Genomic DNA, 17,388 nt, shown 5'->3' with positions numbered 1-17,388 from the left:
TTTGTCACCATAAAACCATGAATGTTGAGCTAAAAAATCTGAATTGAAGTTACAAAAGAGAAAAAAAAAAAATATTTCACAACACTCAAAGGCTAAAGAAGCAATTCAATGGATTCATGATTCAATGGATTGTGATTGGATTCAATTCAATGGATTCAATTCAATGGATTGTACTAAATTTCATGAATGAAATTTAGTACAAGTTCGCAAAATAATATATAGTTGTATGCATTTCCCGATGCCAAAACAAAAGCATTTTGAAGACACTTCGGGTACAGGTATTGATCTATATTTCCACACTGGAGGGTGGATGATCCCCAGCTCTGAGCCAACCACCTATTGTTTCCCCTGATGCATTTCTGGCACATGACCTTGGCTGGTTAGTTTTAATTTATCCCATTTTAGAGGGCATTACTGCCAACTCCTCTCCACAACCCAGCTCAGGAGCCAGGGGATCACCCCAGGCGAACTGTCTGACAGCACACAATTGCCTTCCACCGGTAAGTACTCTAACACTTCATTAGCATTTAATTGAATTTCGTCCGTCAGGAATAATGCTTTTAAGAGAAGAATGCCTCAATGAGAACAGAGCACCCAGTGTACTCCCGAAAGCATCGGTCAGGAGAGATGATTGGATGCCTTTGTGTAAATATGTTTTGTGACCTGCTAAACCTTTTTTCTATTATTTTTTCTTTAATATAGAATATCTGCGATTTAGGAAACTTTATTTTAAAATATAAAGTCTATATAGTATACTATTCAATGTTCAAGCAGGCTCCAGAAAAGAGTATAAGAATCAAAACAGATATATTGACAGACTCATTAGTTAAAAATCACAATCAAATTCTGATTTTATTCCAAAGCCATAAAAGGGGAAAACATGTATGACAGTAAAAACAGCTTTGCCTTGATTTAAACAATCATTACAAATAACAGTAATTTATTTAGGTTCACTGTTACTTGTTTACAAAATTGGTAACAAATTATTTATTAATCAAGTAATAAAATACAAACATTGAAATATAACATAACTGTACACTAAAATTTAACAAGTAACCTTTAGCATCGATCCGGAGCAGGGCACCAGCAGTGAAATAATATTCATGTCCTAACAAGGACATCATTTGAATTTATATGTGAGATTGTTAAGGAGCAAAACGTACATCCATAATTCTTCACAAAAAAGATGTCTTAACTAAATGCCATCAGAAATGAAGAGTTTCACAAAGTTTAATAACACAAATTCCAATTCATTGCGAGAAGTCTGGCATCACTGAAAGTAAACACTCAGTGAATCGCTCAAAAGTGATTGTTGTTTATTTGTCTATTAAATCTTGCTTCTATTTTAAAAGGATATGATTCATAATCCAAGTTTTGAGTCAACACCCCTGTCAATATAAGCTCAGCAGTATACACATCTGAAATAAAGAAAAGAAATCATTAGATTCTGCTTGATGACTGATGAACAGTCTTAAATCTATACACATACTATAGCATGTCAATTTCATACTACAGTGGTTTTATGTAAATACTAAGATGGGAACTGGACATGAAGGATAGGCTCTCTTACCAATGTTCTTCAGGAAGAACTCTCGACACATATGCCAGTCATTTTCACAGGTTATCAGAATGATCTCCGGTAAGTTCTAGATCAAACATGGATGAATCCAGAGTGCAATAGTCAGTTACTATTTTACACATACAAACATCAACAGAACAACTTATTTTAAATAATCTCTTATATGCAGCATGCTTATTTATAGTTATATAGCAGGCCATAGTTATGAGACATGTCAAAAACTTTTGGTAACACTTTACAATACTAATAATGGCATTTAATGATTATTGTATATACTACTGTACTCAAGTTTGGGGTGGGTAAAATGTTTAAATGTTTCTGAAAGTCTCTTACACTCACAAAGGTGCATTTATTTGATCAAACATACAGTAAAATATTACAATTTAAAAGACTTTTCTCTTTAAATACATTTCAAACTTGTTTATTTCTTTGGTGGTAAAGCAACATTTTCAGCATCATTACTTCAGACTTTGGTGACATGATCCTAGGGCAGGACGATATGGCCAAAATTTAAATCAAGATATATTTCTTAATTTCAGTCGATACGATATAATTCCGATATCGATATGAAGAGTATAAAAGCCTAAAGAAAACTGCTAAGAAAGCCCACAATGAACGTCTGTACCTACAAACTTCTGAAAGATTAATTTGCCATTATTGTCCAGCCCTACATGATCCTTCAGAAATCATTCTAATATGCTGATTTGATGCTCAAGAAACATTTATTATTGTCAATGTTGAATACAGTTGTGATTCTTAATGTGTTTGTGGGGAATTTCTTCAGGGTTCTTTTATAAATAGAAAGTTCAAAAGAACAGCATTTATTTATCTAAACCTTTTGTAACATGATAGATGTATTTACTGTTGCTTGCTTTCGAACAATTTAAATGCATTCTTGCTGAATAAAAGTCTTAATTTCTTTTTTTTTTTAAATGAAAATCTTTTTGAAGTGTATATTAAGTACTACCATAGTCCCGGATAATCCTCTTAAATGATTCGTACTTTCAATTTCACATTGTGAGCAGTTAAAACAAAAAGAGCACACAATCTAGAAAACAGCTCTGTTGTGTAGGCTGTAAATACTGCCCTACAAAGCAAAAAGGCAGTAACTACGCAGAGTGCAGAACTGAGAAAAATGACTTTTGCTAGGGCTTTTTGCAGTTACTGTACAAACGACTACCATTTTTATCTAAAACGACACGCATTTAAGATAAGATGTTTTGTCATATAACAAAGGATGCCTTGAATGTCATGAAAATTGTAATAATTAATGCTTTATCAAAACTGCAGTTACTGCCTTTTTGCTTTGTAGGGCAGAATAGATGTTCATTAAGTCTGACACAGCATCCCCATCAATACACCAGCCCCTGTTATTGAGGATCTGATTAGTGTACCTTGTTTTGTTTGTGCTCCATGATCTTGCGGAAGGAGGGCTGCTTGGAGAGCACTTTCCCTCCGGCACTCTCCACTATAACTTTCATTGTGCTGAGGCTTGGACAGATTCCTGGAGTTATATAGAAATACTTCCCCTGTTTAAAGAAGAGTGAAACGACTGAACACACACCCATCAGTGAAACACATTCTCTGTGGTATCCAATTAGGCCACATGTCGGTGCTGAAATTAATAGTTGTTTGGCTTATTGTTCTGCAGTCACATAAACAAGTGAACCTGCACACAGGGGAAGTGATAGTGGATGGACTATAATGTCCTCAAAGATCCTTACCTTGAACAGTGGAGCTGCATGAGCTCTCTTCAGTGACTCCTCCAGACTAAAACAGAACAACACCTCTGCCTCTGCATCTCGCAGCATGTAGCTCTCCTCATCTGCAAACAAATCAAGTTATCACTAGGGATGCACAATACATCTATGCCTGCTAATTAAATATTCTTAAAGGCATAGTTCACCCAAAAATGAAAATTCGGTAATTTACTCAACCACGTTGTTCCATAAATGTACGACTTACATTCTTCTGCAGAACACCGAATACATTTTGAAGAATGTTGTTAACCAAACAGTTTTGGTGAGCATTTATTTCAAATGTATGGACATTTAATCAAAAAACAAGAAATAAAGTCATAGAGGTTTGGAATCACATGCGGGTGAGTAAATGATGTTTACGGGATCAGTTCACGGTGTCATTTTTTGTGAGCTATACTATTAAACTACAGCCACTGGTGTGACTGAAAAAAAAATATTGTAGGCAAATCATATCAGGCCTTATTTTTAAAGTACTAAATAAAGGTGTAACCCTAAAAGGTAACAGAGCATTTCAATGTTTTGATGCATTTGTTGTAACATTCTAGATCGGAGTGTATGGAAAATAGACTACAAGACTAATAAGTCCAATATTCATTTGCAAAAAAACTTTTTGGGTATTGATAAAGTAATACCAAAAATTATATTAGATACCAAACAAAATTTCCACATAAGCACCCTTGTGATGGACTTTACTTTCCCAAGATAGAGCTGAGTTAAGATTTGCCATCCATTTCTATGGAAACTGCATTTGAACTCAAGAACCAGCTTTTTTTCCAATCTATGTTTTTTAATATTTAATTTTTTAATCCAAAACCTTTCTTGCGGTGAAATGAAGCAAGGCTCCTCAGAGCATCTACACATCAGTAATGATCAATTGAAACATAAATTAGACGCCACATAGACTCACCCACAAATTTCTGGCTTTTCCAGCTTTCCTCCAGCCATTCTGGGGTGACTATGTGCTTGACTACAGATACGGCAGTGAGGAACTTCACCGTTCTTGTCACTTTGTTAGCAACCAGATGAGTGCACTTCTGATTGCTGTCAGCCACTTCCCCTCCAAGATCATACAACTTCTGCAGCCAAGGAGGGAGAGAGAGAGGATGAAAAAAGAAAGGATAAATGGATGCAGGGGAGGGTGAACAGAACACCATTAAGGTTACTTACTGAAGCACATCTGAATGGAGCAACATATTTCTCAGTTCTCTCGAACAGTTCAAATGGAATTAGTTCATAACCATGTTACAACATAATTTTCAGACCTTTCCAGAAGCCTTTGTCTAGAGCAATTTTATGGTACTTCTTCAAAACTAGGCCATCATCATTAATTTGACTAAATGTATCCGCTATCTGTAGGAAGTGAGGATGTGTTTAGATACCTTTATGTACTGCTGAGCCTGCAGAGGTTCAAAGCCTGTGAAAAGCACATAAGGTGTGGACTCGGGTGGAAGCTTTTTAGTAGGTGTTGGCAACTCCTCTAGCCTGCAAAATAAGAGAGACTGTTATTTTGTCCAAAATTCAGCATGGTTATTGAACTTCTTGTACTTAATGGAATATGTCTTGCAATTTTTTATTTATTTGAGCTTTTTTGAGAGGCTAAGAGATATTGTCTAGCTCTTGGGTAAGTGGATTAAGAGATACGCATAACTCCAGTTTAAATAAAGATTTTTTTACTGGTCATAACTCCTGGAGAGAAATGGGAAAGACACTGGACAAAGATGAGCCTTTTCATCATTCATAGGTCGACTGCCTGTGTTCACATATGCTACCACATTGAGTTCATTGTAAAGGCTATGAATTTGGCTGTACTCATGCACTAAGCATTCATGATAAAACTGAAGTATAATTTGGGCTTTACAAAAACATTGAGAGATACAACAGAAAATTGTAGGAAGAACAGAATCACCGTAATAAAGATTCTGCTATCCAGCTCTACCTACAGTTCCAGCAATCTTTCACTGTTTGTACTCACTTGGGCCTCTTGTTAGGTGGCTGCAAGCCAATGTCAGCCTGTTTCTGTTTCAGCTGCAGTCGCAAGGTCTGGTTGAAGAGACAACAAAAAAAGATGACTTGAGTCTGCACACATACACCTCTGCCCAGACATGCTGTTACATGTGTATCCACGGAGGACGTTCACTGCAAGACTTAAGCATCACAAACGAGAGAGAGAGAGCAATCAGAGTGTGTCCGTGTGAGAGCCCACTCACCGCCAACGCCTCCGGTGAGATCTTCACGGGAATGCGCCAAGCACCTGACCACAAAAATGAAAGAATCTTATTCTACCTCCTTGATAGCTTGGAAATCTGCCAGCTATAGCATCAAAATAACTCGAAATTACATTGCTGAAATTTTAAATAAAACTTACTCAGAAGATTGTGCACAAGATGCGGGTTGGGTGCCAGTGGTTCGGGCAAATTGAACTGAGAATATCTACTGTGCTGGATTTGCCTCAAAGCTTCAAAGTGCCCCAGAAGTATGTCACACAGCCACTGGGCGTTCACACATGGGATCCTCCACTCCTTTGCCTTCTCGTATTTCAGTCCACTTGGCCTGATGGCATTGACAGGGGCATAGCATATTAACGATAATATACAAACATCTAAGTGCAACATCTTTTTTTGTAAAGGATTATGGATGTGTGTTTTGCTCCTTAACAATCTCACATATAAATTCAAATTATGTCCTTGTTAGGACATGAATATTATTTCACTGCTGGTGCCCTGCTCCGGATCGATGCTAAAGGTTACTTGTTAAATTTTAGTGTAAAGTTATGTTATATTTCAATGTTTGTATTTTATTAACGATAATGATAAAAACAGACAGATTGAGTTTCCGAAGAGATATAAAACAATTACTGTTGTTTTAGTTTATATAAAAAAATATAACTCTACTTTAGATTTTCTACCCAAAGAAACTTTTAACATTTGCTGGAAGAAAAAAAGTGAGCAACCAGTTGGAAGCAGGCAACAACAGGAGAATGCATTGGTTCTTACTCTTTACAGATGAGCACAGTGTTGCTTCGACACAGATAGCCTGTGTATCTTGCTCCTGCTAGATAGGCCATGAGCTTCAAATCATCACGGTCACTGTCCACGAATCCCGTCACAGAAATAACCTGAGTTACGACAAGAAACACAAAATCAGATAATGACACTGAAGTTCATGTAAAACTCAGCCATTCAAATGCATGATAAACTGAATAAAAGCATATGATTAACATAGGACTGCGTATATGATTATATGTTATTTGCCTTTTGTATTAAAATGTTCACTAAATTGTGTGAACATTCATGCTCTGTCTTAGTATTTGATTATTATTTTCAATAAAACAAGACAAGAAAACAAAATCAGGACATTTTTGTTATTATGGATGTATTGGCCAAATATTGGCTGATTATTATTTTTTTTAAGCAGCTCATGATCAGGGCCAATTATATCCTGCCAATCAAAATGGGGCAGTAAAACAAATAGTACTAAAACTCATTATAAGTGTAAATAAATGTGTAGAATTTAAGGCTGTCGAAGTTAAAGCAATAATGTAATAACACAATCACACTTTAGTGCAGTTTTAAAAAACAATTGCCGACGTTAGCTCCGAATCTATTTGACTCTGAATCACAAGTAGTACAAGTGAGGGTTGCCCATTCCATGGTTTCAAATTCTGTCAATTTTATCAAAAAAATTCAAGTAATAAATGCCACTTTGACGGTCTTTTGCCTCAGTTCAAGCAGCAGCGCAAGTCATCTCCCTTCTACTTTTATACAAGTTATGGGACAAAATAAACACAAATGAACATCAGAAGGTATATTAAAAGATAGAGGTCGACCGATTCATCGGTTTTGCAGATATCGGTACCGATAGTTGATTGGTGGAACTATCGTTATCTGCAAAAATCCACACTGATATTTTTTCCGGGTTGTCTCCGTTGCACAGCACGAGAGCGCTGAGAAGAGACTGCTGCTGGCATTATACAGAGCAAGAGCAGCCACTAGACGACAAATAACAAACTATCACTGGCTGAGTTGTTTACGTTAACACTAGGCAGCACGCAGCACAGAGAGAACACGCAATACAGAGAGAGCTGACACAACACAGATGCGTGTTTAAAACACAGACAGCGAAACGCTATGAATACAGAACACTTAAATTCAAAATGCCATATCATTATAAGCAATTAATTTATTGAATAGATGCTGCATCAGAAGAGTAATAACAGCATTATATACAAACAGCAGTTATACAAATATGATCAATTATTTTAATTAACCCTAATATCTTAATATTATTAATAATAACAATAACTTCCAAGTAATGCCACTCAGGTATAGTTTAAAAGACTGATGTAATGAATACTGCAATTAATCTATAATTTTGATATTTTTACCCAGGCCTAATTTAATATGATGTTGAACCCTTTAATAGAAAGGGATGGTTCTTACATGCTGCGAGCAGGGCTTGGCCCCTGGAGGGAAGCTGAAGGGAAGATGAAGAGTCCTGTGAGGGGGGACCATCTTCTTCTTCTTGAGGACAGTGTTAAGCCAGTGAGCAGTCACACAACGCTTTCCCTCTCTCAGAGCCTGGCGCAGGAAAAACAGTTTAATAACAGATCATTAGTAAATGTCACGACTGAGAGTAGCTTAAAAAGCACACAACATTGAGGACATATTCCCACCAATTAAACCATGCAGTATAAAAGACGGTGGAGATGATGTATAATGTATGTTTCTTTTCAAAGCAAGCTTTTATGTTTACCTGGAGATAGGTGTTGCTGACTTGACTCTCACAAAGTAAATGAGTGCAGCGGCTAAGAGCAGAGTCAACAGTGCCTCCGTTTGCCTGAATGATCTGTTTGCAAAATAATAATATCTCAATAAGATTCAGTGAGTTCATGATCTCATGATTTTTTTCATGAATAAAAATGTTTAGTTCCAGGGGAACTAAACCCCTGGTCAGAGCCTGACTCCACCCACTGGCAATATTTGACAAAATGCTGAAAAAGTAGGCAGACCCCAGCAAAGATAGAGGGGACGAAATAGATGCTAAAACACTCTATCCTGATCGTTTTCAAAAGTCGCAATTCTAACTCCTGACTCGCTACAGTGGTTTTGCCGAAACAAGGGCGTAGCTCGTACCAAGAGCGTGGTGAACTGAAACGTGCGTACGTCACGAAGCACCGCTAACATCCAATAGTAAAATTCAACTGCAATAGCCACCGTTCAACCTGAAGAGGGCAGCACTAAGACGTTTTTACACCATATATTGTAGAAATAAAACACTTTATACACAAATGTCAAAAAAGTTACTCAAATCAATGACTGGTATTAATAAAGATCCATAAAGATCCAGGCACTGCGCTGTTGTTCTCAGAGCTGCCCGTCAAAATAAAAGTCCAGCTTCCAACACATCGGCCGATGCCAAGATTTAAAAAAATGTCAAATATCGGCCGATATATCGGCCTTGGCAATATATTGGACGACCACTAGTTTGGAGTAACTAATTCAGTATTTGCTGAGGTGTGGTGGAATCACTTGCCCTTTTCCATGTGGCCAGTAACTGTTTATCAGCCATCTGTTCTGGATAGTCAGCAATAGCAAAGATACAGCCAACCAGGAATCCCTCTTCAGGGACTGAAAAAAAAAAGCATGGAGCTAAATTTATCTGGCATCTTCATTCAGAAAAAAAATAACTGTTTAGGCTAGCTAAAATTAGCTGAGACTCAGTATCTTAATAACATGTGCATTCATTGTGTTCACAAAAAAACACTTACTGTCTTGGCCTGGCTCATGCCCAAAGAGTTGGTGTAGCTGTGCAGGCATCACTGGAGGTTGTAGCATGGTCTGGGTCTGATGTGGAGTAACCTGCTGGTTCTGATGCTGCAGAGGCTGCTGGTTCTGCAGATGCTGCTGTTGCATTTGCTGCTGTTGGAGTTGTTGTTGCATGTGCTGCTGTTGGAGTTGTTGTTGTAGGAAATGTTGTTGCTGCTGCTGCAAATGCTGTTGGTGCATCTGCTGCTGGTTTTGCTGCTGCTGCTGCTGTTGTTGTTGTTGTTGCTGTTGTTGTTGTTGCTGCTGCTGCTGCTGTTGCTGCTGCTGTTGTAACTGCAACTGGAGTCTATGCTGCTGTTGTAACTGCTGTAATTGCTGCTGCAATGCATGTTGCTGCTGCAAGGGTGGCCTCTGGAGCTGTTGTGGTCGCATTTGTTGCTGTGCGAATGTGTGTTGCTGCTGCTGCTGTTGTTGTTGTTGTTGTGCATACATCTGCTGATGCATCTGTTGCTGTAAGAACTGATGGGATTGCTGAGGCATTTGAGGAAAGCCTTGCTGCGGCTGCGACTGTGGTTGCTGCTGCTGCGGTTGCTGCTGCTGCTGTTGTTGCGGTTGCTGATGGTGGTGCATCTGCATGACCTGCGGCAGCATCATAGGATGCTGTTGTGCCATCTGTTGCGGGTGCTGTTGTTGATGTTGTGATAGCTGATGCGACTGCTGCTGCATTAACTGCTGTTGTGCTTCAGGTGGTAGTTGTTGCTGGGTCTTACCTGAATTAAACAGAATTTGGTTGGGAACACCAGACTGGCCTTGATTTCCCAGGTGCTCCACCACACCTTTAGAGGAGGATGAAAGACCCTGGAGGATCTAAAATTACACACAGAAAATATAATTCAGACATCATACTAGCTTTATAAATGTGAAGAAAAGAAACAAACTGAAAACCAAAACAACTCTTTTATATTAAAATATAAGGGTGGTTGTATGGCCAAAAGAGAGAGAGAGAGAGAGAGAGAGAGAGAAAACAGTTGAGCGAATAGTGCTGCATGAATGGAGATGGTCCTCACAGCAGAATGCGCTACGGTGCTCAGCAATCAAATACGATTTTAAATAGAATTAGTCAGAAAAAAATATTGAAAATCAATGTGGCGGTCAGTGTTGATATTGTGGCCAGCTGCCACAAATAAATGAACACATGGGAAACTGCAAATTTTACTGTCACCTTCCTCAGGGATGATTTAAGTTGTGTTCAGTTCTATATTTGAAGTTTCCGTGTCTAGTAATCTTACTTTTACCTTTCTCAAACCAAGGGGGATTATAAGTGCTGCTGCTAATGTTTCAAGTGTTTACCAAATAGATTATTATATGTAGGCTTAAAATAGTGTAGGCTAAGCCTACCCAAATAGATTTTGATTTAAAATGTATTTTATGTTGCTTAATATTTCACATGCAACAGGTGATCCACTGTATTTTATTTTTCTGTGCATAATTTGTTAAACTCCATAAACCGCCATTATCTGTACCATATCCCAACTGTTACAATAAAACATCAATTGAGCAATATAACATGCATTTTTTTTTTCATTTTATCGATCGATAAGGTCAATCAACTAACGATGAATTATATTTAAATGTTCAAACAATATTCAATCATGCTTTTATTTTGAAATGATGCCGAATAGAGGTACAAAACTGAAGGTCCAGATCATATTTCTGTTTTTGGGCCATGGATTGGATCATTTTTCCAAAAAAAAAAAAAAACTTTTTTACATTATTTAGTTTTATTACTGAATATTTAATTCAGTAATAAAATAAGCACAAATTACAAGTATTGAAAAATATAATAGAACAAAGTTACAAAGAAAGGTCTAGTAGTACTCGGGTTCAGGAATGTATTAAGGGTAAAATAACACTGCAGTGTTCAACATATAAAATAAATATAGATTCATCTTTGTTTTAAGCTGTGATTTGTCATTTGATTGTCATAGACAGCACGCATTCAATATACTGACACATTTTTTCACGTTTTTTTTTTTTTTTCTCAATTGTTTACGTACACTTAAGACATAACTGTGTTTAATAGAACGCTTGCAGAAGCGGGTATTTTAAGATAATTTTGTGTCCATTTAAGCGCAAGGAGACATGAAAGAACTCAATTCAGTGTTCACTGTGTGTGCACGATTTGAGTGGGCGCACAGAAAACAGCATGCGAGTACTGGATTGAGTTCTCTTTCTCCTCTTCTTGTGCTTAAAAACGGTTAAATGTTTAAATAGACAAAACTACGATCCGTCAAATCCCCATTTTCAGCAAATAAATAAGTGTGTTGTTTTCAGGTAAGGTCATTTACATGCATGCCGATCACCAAGCCACTCTGAAACACCATTTTGAACTAGATGTGTATAAATTACACACAGTCTGAATTCAATTCAGTCTGAAACCTGAAACCTAGCGCATACATTTACTTAAATAGGGTAAGTAAGCATGCGTGATTTTCCAATGGTACTAAGCCATTTCACAATATCGATGCTTGATATATCGTGCAGTCCAAATAATGCGCTTATCAGAATCTCTACCAATGGATACATCACAGTGTACATACGGTCATAGAGCTCAAAATGATTTCTTACACTGGAGGGTCGTGAGGCTTGTTGCGTATCTGCATTGTTAGTAATGTTCCTCAGTGTCCTGGGAGTTAGATTCCATCCACCCATGACCTCAGATCTCTCCACCCCTAGAGGCACGCCTCCACCTGGGCCGACCAGCCGAGCATCTGGCGGCCCAAAGCCTCCAGGTACAGGTGGGACATTGGCACACAGATTGATTAAACCCGTTTCTTTGCCAGGCTGTAGTCGACGCTTGGCAGGGCCAGGCTGTGGCACCTCAGCTGGGGTCCAGTTCAGGTTGCGGTCTTCCTTCTCTGGGGACGAGTCATCAGAGTCATCGAACATCAACTCTGATTTGCGCTCATGTTTTGGTGAGGTTGAACGACTGCGTCTGCCTACTGGGGAAGCATCACGAGATGACGTAGGGCTGGACCTTCGGCTGTGAGGCGAGCGTCTGTCACTGTAGCTGCCTTCAGAACCTGAGCTCCTCTCATTTTCATACTCGCTGCCATCCTCTTCCGGTGCCTCATATAATGTAAGCCGTGGGTGATATAAAGTCTCATCTTTCCTGTTCTTTTCCTTTACAGAGTCCAAAATCCATTCTGGGGTTACTATCTTTATGTTGCTATGCCGCAAAGCACATTCATACTTGGCCTGGAAAAAAACATAAGAAAATAAAAAAAACATATGAAGATCAAATTTCAGTTGTACTGTAAAATATTATTTTTAAAATATTCAATTTTATTTAACACTGAGATATTACAATAGTAATATTCTTCATTTTGTTTAACACTTTTCTCTGAACACCCCATTTTGGCAAGTGGGCCATACATAATGGTACACCCAAAATAAAAAAGTTGCTGTTCATAAGTTATTCTGAATAGACATATAACTACAGTTTAGAATTAGTCAAACTATTATTAATATGGAGATATAAAAGCTCAAACATAAAAACAAATATACAAATATTTAGAATGTTTTTAACATTTATAATAGTGTTATGTGGCTGTGGTGTAGAAGTTTAAATCTGCTCATGCTTCATTTCAAATCTAAGGATGTTATCTCTAAAAATCTAAATTTCATGTACAGTACCTAGTACCTGATAATTTTTTTAGTACCACCTTGGTTGAGGTTCCAAGCGAGCCATACTGATTCTAAAATTTGATGTAAAAACATTGCAGATCACTGATTGGCCAGAGAGAATCGTCACAGCCAGCGCCATTGGAGTCATTTGAATTTGGCACAACTATAACGATCAGTCTATAATCAAACCCACTTTGAAGCGGTTCTAAACTGCAGTGGAAAAGCAAACCAACCAAGCCAAAGTAAAGCGAGCCGAGCAGAGCCATACCATGTAATGGAAAAGCTCCATATGCCTGCTTTGGAGATAACTGGCCTATTCATATTCTATTGTTCTCACTCGACAACTCTTTCATACCTGAGTCAGGTATGAGACCTAATCTTCATTACTCTTTTATCATTATTCTTTTGCTTTCATTCAAGGCTAGGCTATTAGCCGTTATTTTGGTATTACGGCTTCTCATTCACACCGCTTTGATCCCAATATACAGGGTTCGACATTAAGCCTTTTCATGTGTTTGTCCTTCGGACAAGTAAATCTGTCATTAACTTGTCAGAGTAAAAAAATTTAAAAAAAAATTTGTTAGGGGGAATCGTGTTGTAAATATAATTTATTCTGAAGCAATATTCTCTTTAGTGTTCAATCAGCTTTAAATTGCATATATAGTCATGTAAGCACAATATGGCATTTAGGGCATCTGGACCTATTTTTCTCATTATTTTCTCATCATTTAATAAAATATGCGTTTGGTTTGCGTCAATATTTGTTGGTGAAGATATCGTTTCCCAGGTTACCATCTCTTTATTTCTAAAGGCTGAAGAATATGAACATTATGATAAGTTAATTTCTGAATGGTTCGGAGCAACTTCAGGGTGAGTAAATGATGACAGAATTTTAATTTCTGGGTGAACTATCCCTTTAAGGCTAGAGCACCCAGGAACCCAGGCCTGGCCTCTGTAACCCATTATCTGCATTTTCGGTTCATTGCCAGTTTGTAAAAAAAAAAAAAAAAGAAAGAATGTTAACGATCTCCGTTTCCAAGTCCTCATTAACCAACGCGACAGTCAGGTTTGTTAAAATTCTTGCAGAAGGGAAACTTGTGGGTTTACTTGTGTGGGCCATGAGATGGAAAAGGATGGGAATTACTGGCTGTGGCTAACAGTCGACAGAGAAAATTGGCTAGTATAGTCTGAGGCAGCCCTAAAGAATAACAATAATTATTATTATTAAATGTATTATTATATATTCATATAGATATAAAAAGAAAATGAACAACAACAACAACTTAAATAGCTGTTTTCTGAAATATTTTTTTGATAAACTGCAGCATGAATTGGTGCTCCAATCAGGATTTTTGGGGGCGATCACCAATCCCCGATTACTGGAAGCTGCATCACTCGATACCGATCACCGATTACAGGGTCTATTTGAAGACTTCTATTTATCATGTAGCATTACTTATTAAACTATATTTAACAACATTGTAGATTAAGTATTACATTTAAGAGAAGACAATGTATCATGAATTGACACCTGTGTATTTATTTGCAAGCAACATGTCCAGCATATTAACTTAGCAGCTTGTACTTGGTTATTGGGAACAGCCTTAGGGCTTGACAAATACAACTTTCCTGTAGAATATAAAATAAAATAAATAAAAGACAGAACATCTGAGCCTTTAAATTTAGCTTTAGACAAACTAAAAACAACAACAAAAAAAAGGTAGCCTATAGCCAAAATAATGTTTTGAATCAGTCAGCCCTCAGTTTTACTAATACACTTAAAGGACCACAGGTAGTCCACAGCAACAAAAAATACAAATAACTAAAAACTTCCATATAAGCAATCTATAACTTTGCTTTTTTCTGGGATGCTTAGTCAGATTTTGTGCAAGTTTTACGTCATCTGATCGGCTTTTCTTAATCGGCCTTTATAGAGACTGCCGATCACACATCCCAAAGCAATTATCGGCAACCAGTCAATCGGAGCACCCTTAATAAAATTGTGTTTGACAAATACACTAATGCCTAATGATTCTGAAAAATCCACAACTGCCAAAGTCAAAGAAAACAAAGAGGTCACATCACTGCAGTGACAATATTTTCATGATCCTTCAAAGTACACAGAATATTTCTCAAATAAAAAAAAAAACGGTTTCAGCGTGGCACACCAGATATTACCAATGACATTTGCTTGGTTACCAAGAGTTTCCTATAAAAGGCAGGCTTTGAAAACCTAGACAGTGAAATAGGGCAATAAGACTGACCTTTTTAGAATACACCACTCAGACCTCAAAAACAGAGCCAATAAAACGAGACCAGCAATTCAGTCTCATCCCTCAATTGAGAAGAGAAAACAACCCACAGATGTAAACCTAGACAACATCTTGCAGATAGCAGCTGTTAAAGGCACTCTATTAGTTGTAAACTTTAACTGAGCTGCTGAATCTCACACACCTCCCCCACTTTACTATGGAGAGTGTGGACAATAAAACTGTGTTCATGCACAATATCTTACTGTGCCCTATACATTTAGTGTAAGTAAACACAACACACACCCTCAATCTGACTGACATCTAACTAATAATAGAAAACATTAATTATATGCATTAGACAAGATGACAGACATGCGCTTACCCCCTTCGGTTCAGGCACAACAAGATGGGTGCACTTCTTATTGAAGTGGAGCTGACAGTCACCTCCATAGAATGTGATAAAGGCCCATAGTGTGTTGAGATCCTCTGCCAGCTATAAACAAAGAGAAGATTATTAAACACTAAAATCAACCCTGCTGCCTGATAATGACAGACGGTAATATGTAGATTTTAATGAATATGCATGAATTACTTACATGTGGCAGACAAGCTGTGACACCAAAGAACACTTGTCCTGACTCTGGAGAAAATCCTGTAACTCTGATGTATTAACAGTCAAGATAAAAAAATTGTATGATATTCCTCTTTAACTCATTATTAGTTCCAAGATTGCATGAAGTTGATGGTGAATTTTGAACATGGGTGCAAAAACAACAGTAGAACTGAAGATTTTCAAACCAATGCCACTGTCGCCTTGGCTTTTGGCTTGCTTAGTTGGGGACTTTTAATAGTCAACAATATTATTGATCTGTGTTGTATTATTTTCATGTTATCACTGTGAAGCTGCTTTGATACAATCTGTATTGTAAAAAGAGCTATATAAATAAATTTGACTTGACTTAACAGTGAATCTTAAAAGGATACGGTAGCAGGTCTCCACATTTGACAGACAGGATCACCCAGCTTGGCTGAAAGAGAAAATAATATGCATGTTAAACATTACAGCACAATTTTATTAGCAACAGTAAGTGATCACATCTAATTATAGGCAGGAGATCTGTCTAAAATGTTGCCAACTAAAAATGCCTTCTAAACCCTGCCTTCAGTGCAATATTATGTCTGTTTACCTTGACAACAGGCAAGTCAAAGACCTCTCTGGACTCCCCAACCTCTGGATTGTCCCCATCTTCTGCTATAATGTGGGTGGCGAGGGCATTATAAGACACTTCTTTTCCTTTCCCAGCTTTCAGAAGTTGCACAACCTATAAGCAAATATCAACAGTCAATCATCACCATGTCAGTCATAAAAGTCATAAAAACAAACGTATAATCTGCTTGCTGCAAGCTCTTAATGTATGGACCAGGAACCGTAAATAAAATCGTGCAAAAAATGTAAGCATGAACTACACATAATTCTAAAAGATGAGACACTTTTTTTTAATGATAAACACAGAAGAGGGCTAACGTTACAGATGCTAGCGTTATAGCGTTTCCTTGACCTCCCATTTAAGATACAAGCTATCCTTGACCAATATTGTATACACACAGTTCAGGGGCATGATTATTCATTCACTTGCAAATAAATCGCTGATACAACTAAAAGATTAGGTCACCGTGGGAAGTGTCGCATTGTTGTCACTGATGATGGCTAACATACTGAAGACAGGACTTTCGCTAACAGCAGATAAAGGAGAGTACACCGTACATACAAAGTGCGTCCTGAATAAATAAACCCTAATATACTCAAGAGTTACATTAATACAGTTTTTTTCCAAATGTATCCTCTACTTTTCACCATGTTATGAGTGTTTATGTGGGCTAGCCTTTATGCTAACACCAGTCAGTAAGCATTAGCCAAAAGGCTAAATTAATGTCTTATTCCAGTTAAAATACCTTCTGATCAATGTCTCCCACCACATAGAATTTCACGTCCTTGAAAAGCTCTTCCGGTACTTTTAAATCGTCTTCCGACATTGTTTTGATTGCTTTAATTTATTTTACAGCGGAAAGTAAGCATTATGTTGCTGTCAGATTAGCGTACAACGCCGGCCTCATAGAGGTACAGAAGCGCCAAAGAGGATTCGGCGGGCTCTGGACGTTTACATGTTTTTCATGGGGGAGATTAATCACTTTATGCAATTAGGTCTGGTAAATACATAAAATACCATAATAAATGTGTACACATTCCATTATTAAACTTATTAATCTTGTTTTAAAAATCGTTTGGTATGCTTAAAATATTTACTTTTATAAACTCAAATATGCTGTTTTTTCATAACACCCCT

The 17,388-nt window shown here is 37.4% G+C and overlaps 1 protein-coding gene across 2 annotated transcripts; it reads right to left on the bottom strand.

The window, feature by feature from the left end:
• Positions 1 to 826: 826 nt before the first annotated feature.
• Positions 827 to 17,181, bottom strand: paxip1 (PAX interacting (with transcription-activation domain) protein 1). Of its 2 annotated transcripts, XM_089131265.1 has the most exons (21): positions 16,997 to 17,181; positions 16,231 to 16,365; positions 16,028 to 16,071; positions 15,640 to 15,703; positions 15,426 to 15,536; positions 11,733 to 12,362; positions 9,107 to 9,971; positions 8,872 to 8,966; positions 8,092 to 8,184; positions 7,779 to 7,916; positions 6,333 to 6,454; positions 5,705 to 5,889; positions 5,547 to 5,590; positions 5,312 to 5,379; positions 4,719 to 4,821; positions 4,247 to 4,415; positions 3,304 to 3,404; positions 2,974 to 3,108; positions 1,571 to 1,646; positions 1,359 to 1,418; positions 827 to 1,137 (listed from the first exon to the last, which is right to left on the bottom strand). In XM_089131265.1, the coding sequence occupies exons 1-21, from the start codon at positions 17,075 to 17,077 to the stop codon at positions 1,121 to 1,123; spliced, it is 3,336 nt and encodes a 1,111-aa protein (XP_088987391.1). In that variant the 5' UTR covers positions 17,078 to 17,181; the 3' UTR covers positions 827 to 1,120. The 2 variants fall into 2 exon arrangements, with proteins under 2 accessions (XP_088987391.1, XP_039533354.2); XM_039677420.2 differs by having other exon boundaries at positions 827 to 1,418.
• Positions 17,182 to 17,388: the final 207 nt, after the last annotated feature.

This window comes from Pimephales promelas, chromosome 5 (assembly GCF_988280905.1).
Source record: "Pimephales promelas chromosome 5, fPimPro1.hap1.1, whole genome shotgun sequence".
Lineage (NCBI taxonomy): Eukaryota > Metazoa > Chordata > Actinopteri > Cypriniformes > Leuciscidae > Pimephales > Pimephales promelas.
Note: the sequence above shows the minus strand (reverse complement) of the source record. Positions and strands in the feature narration are given on the sequence as shown.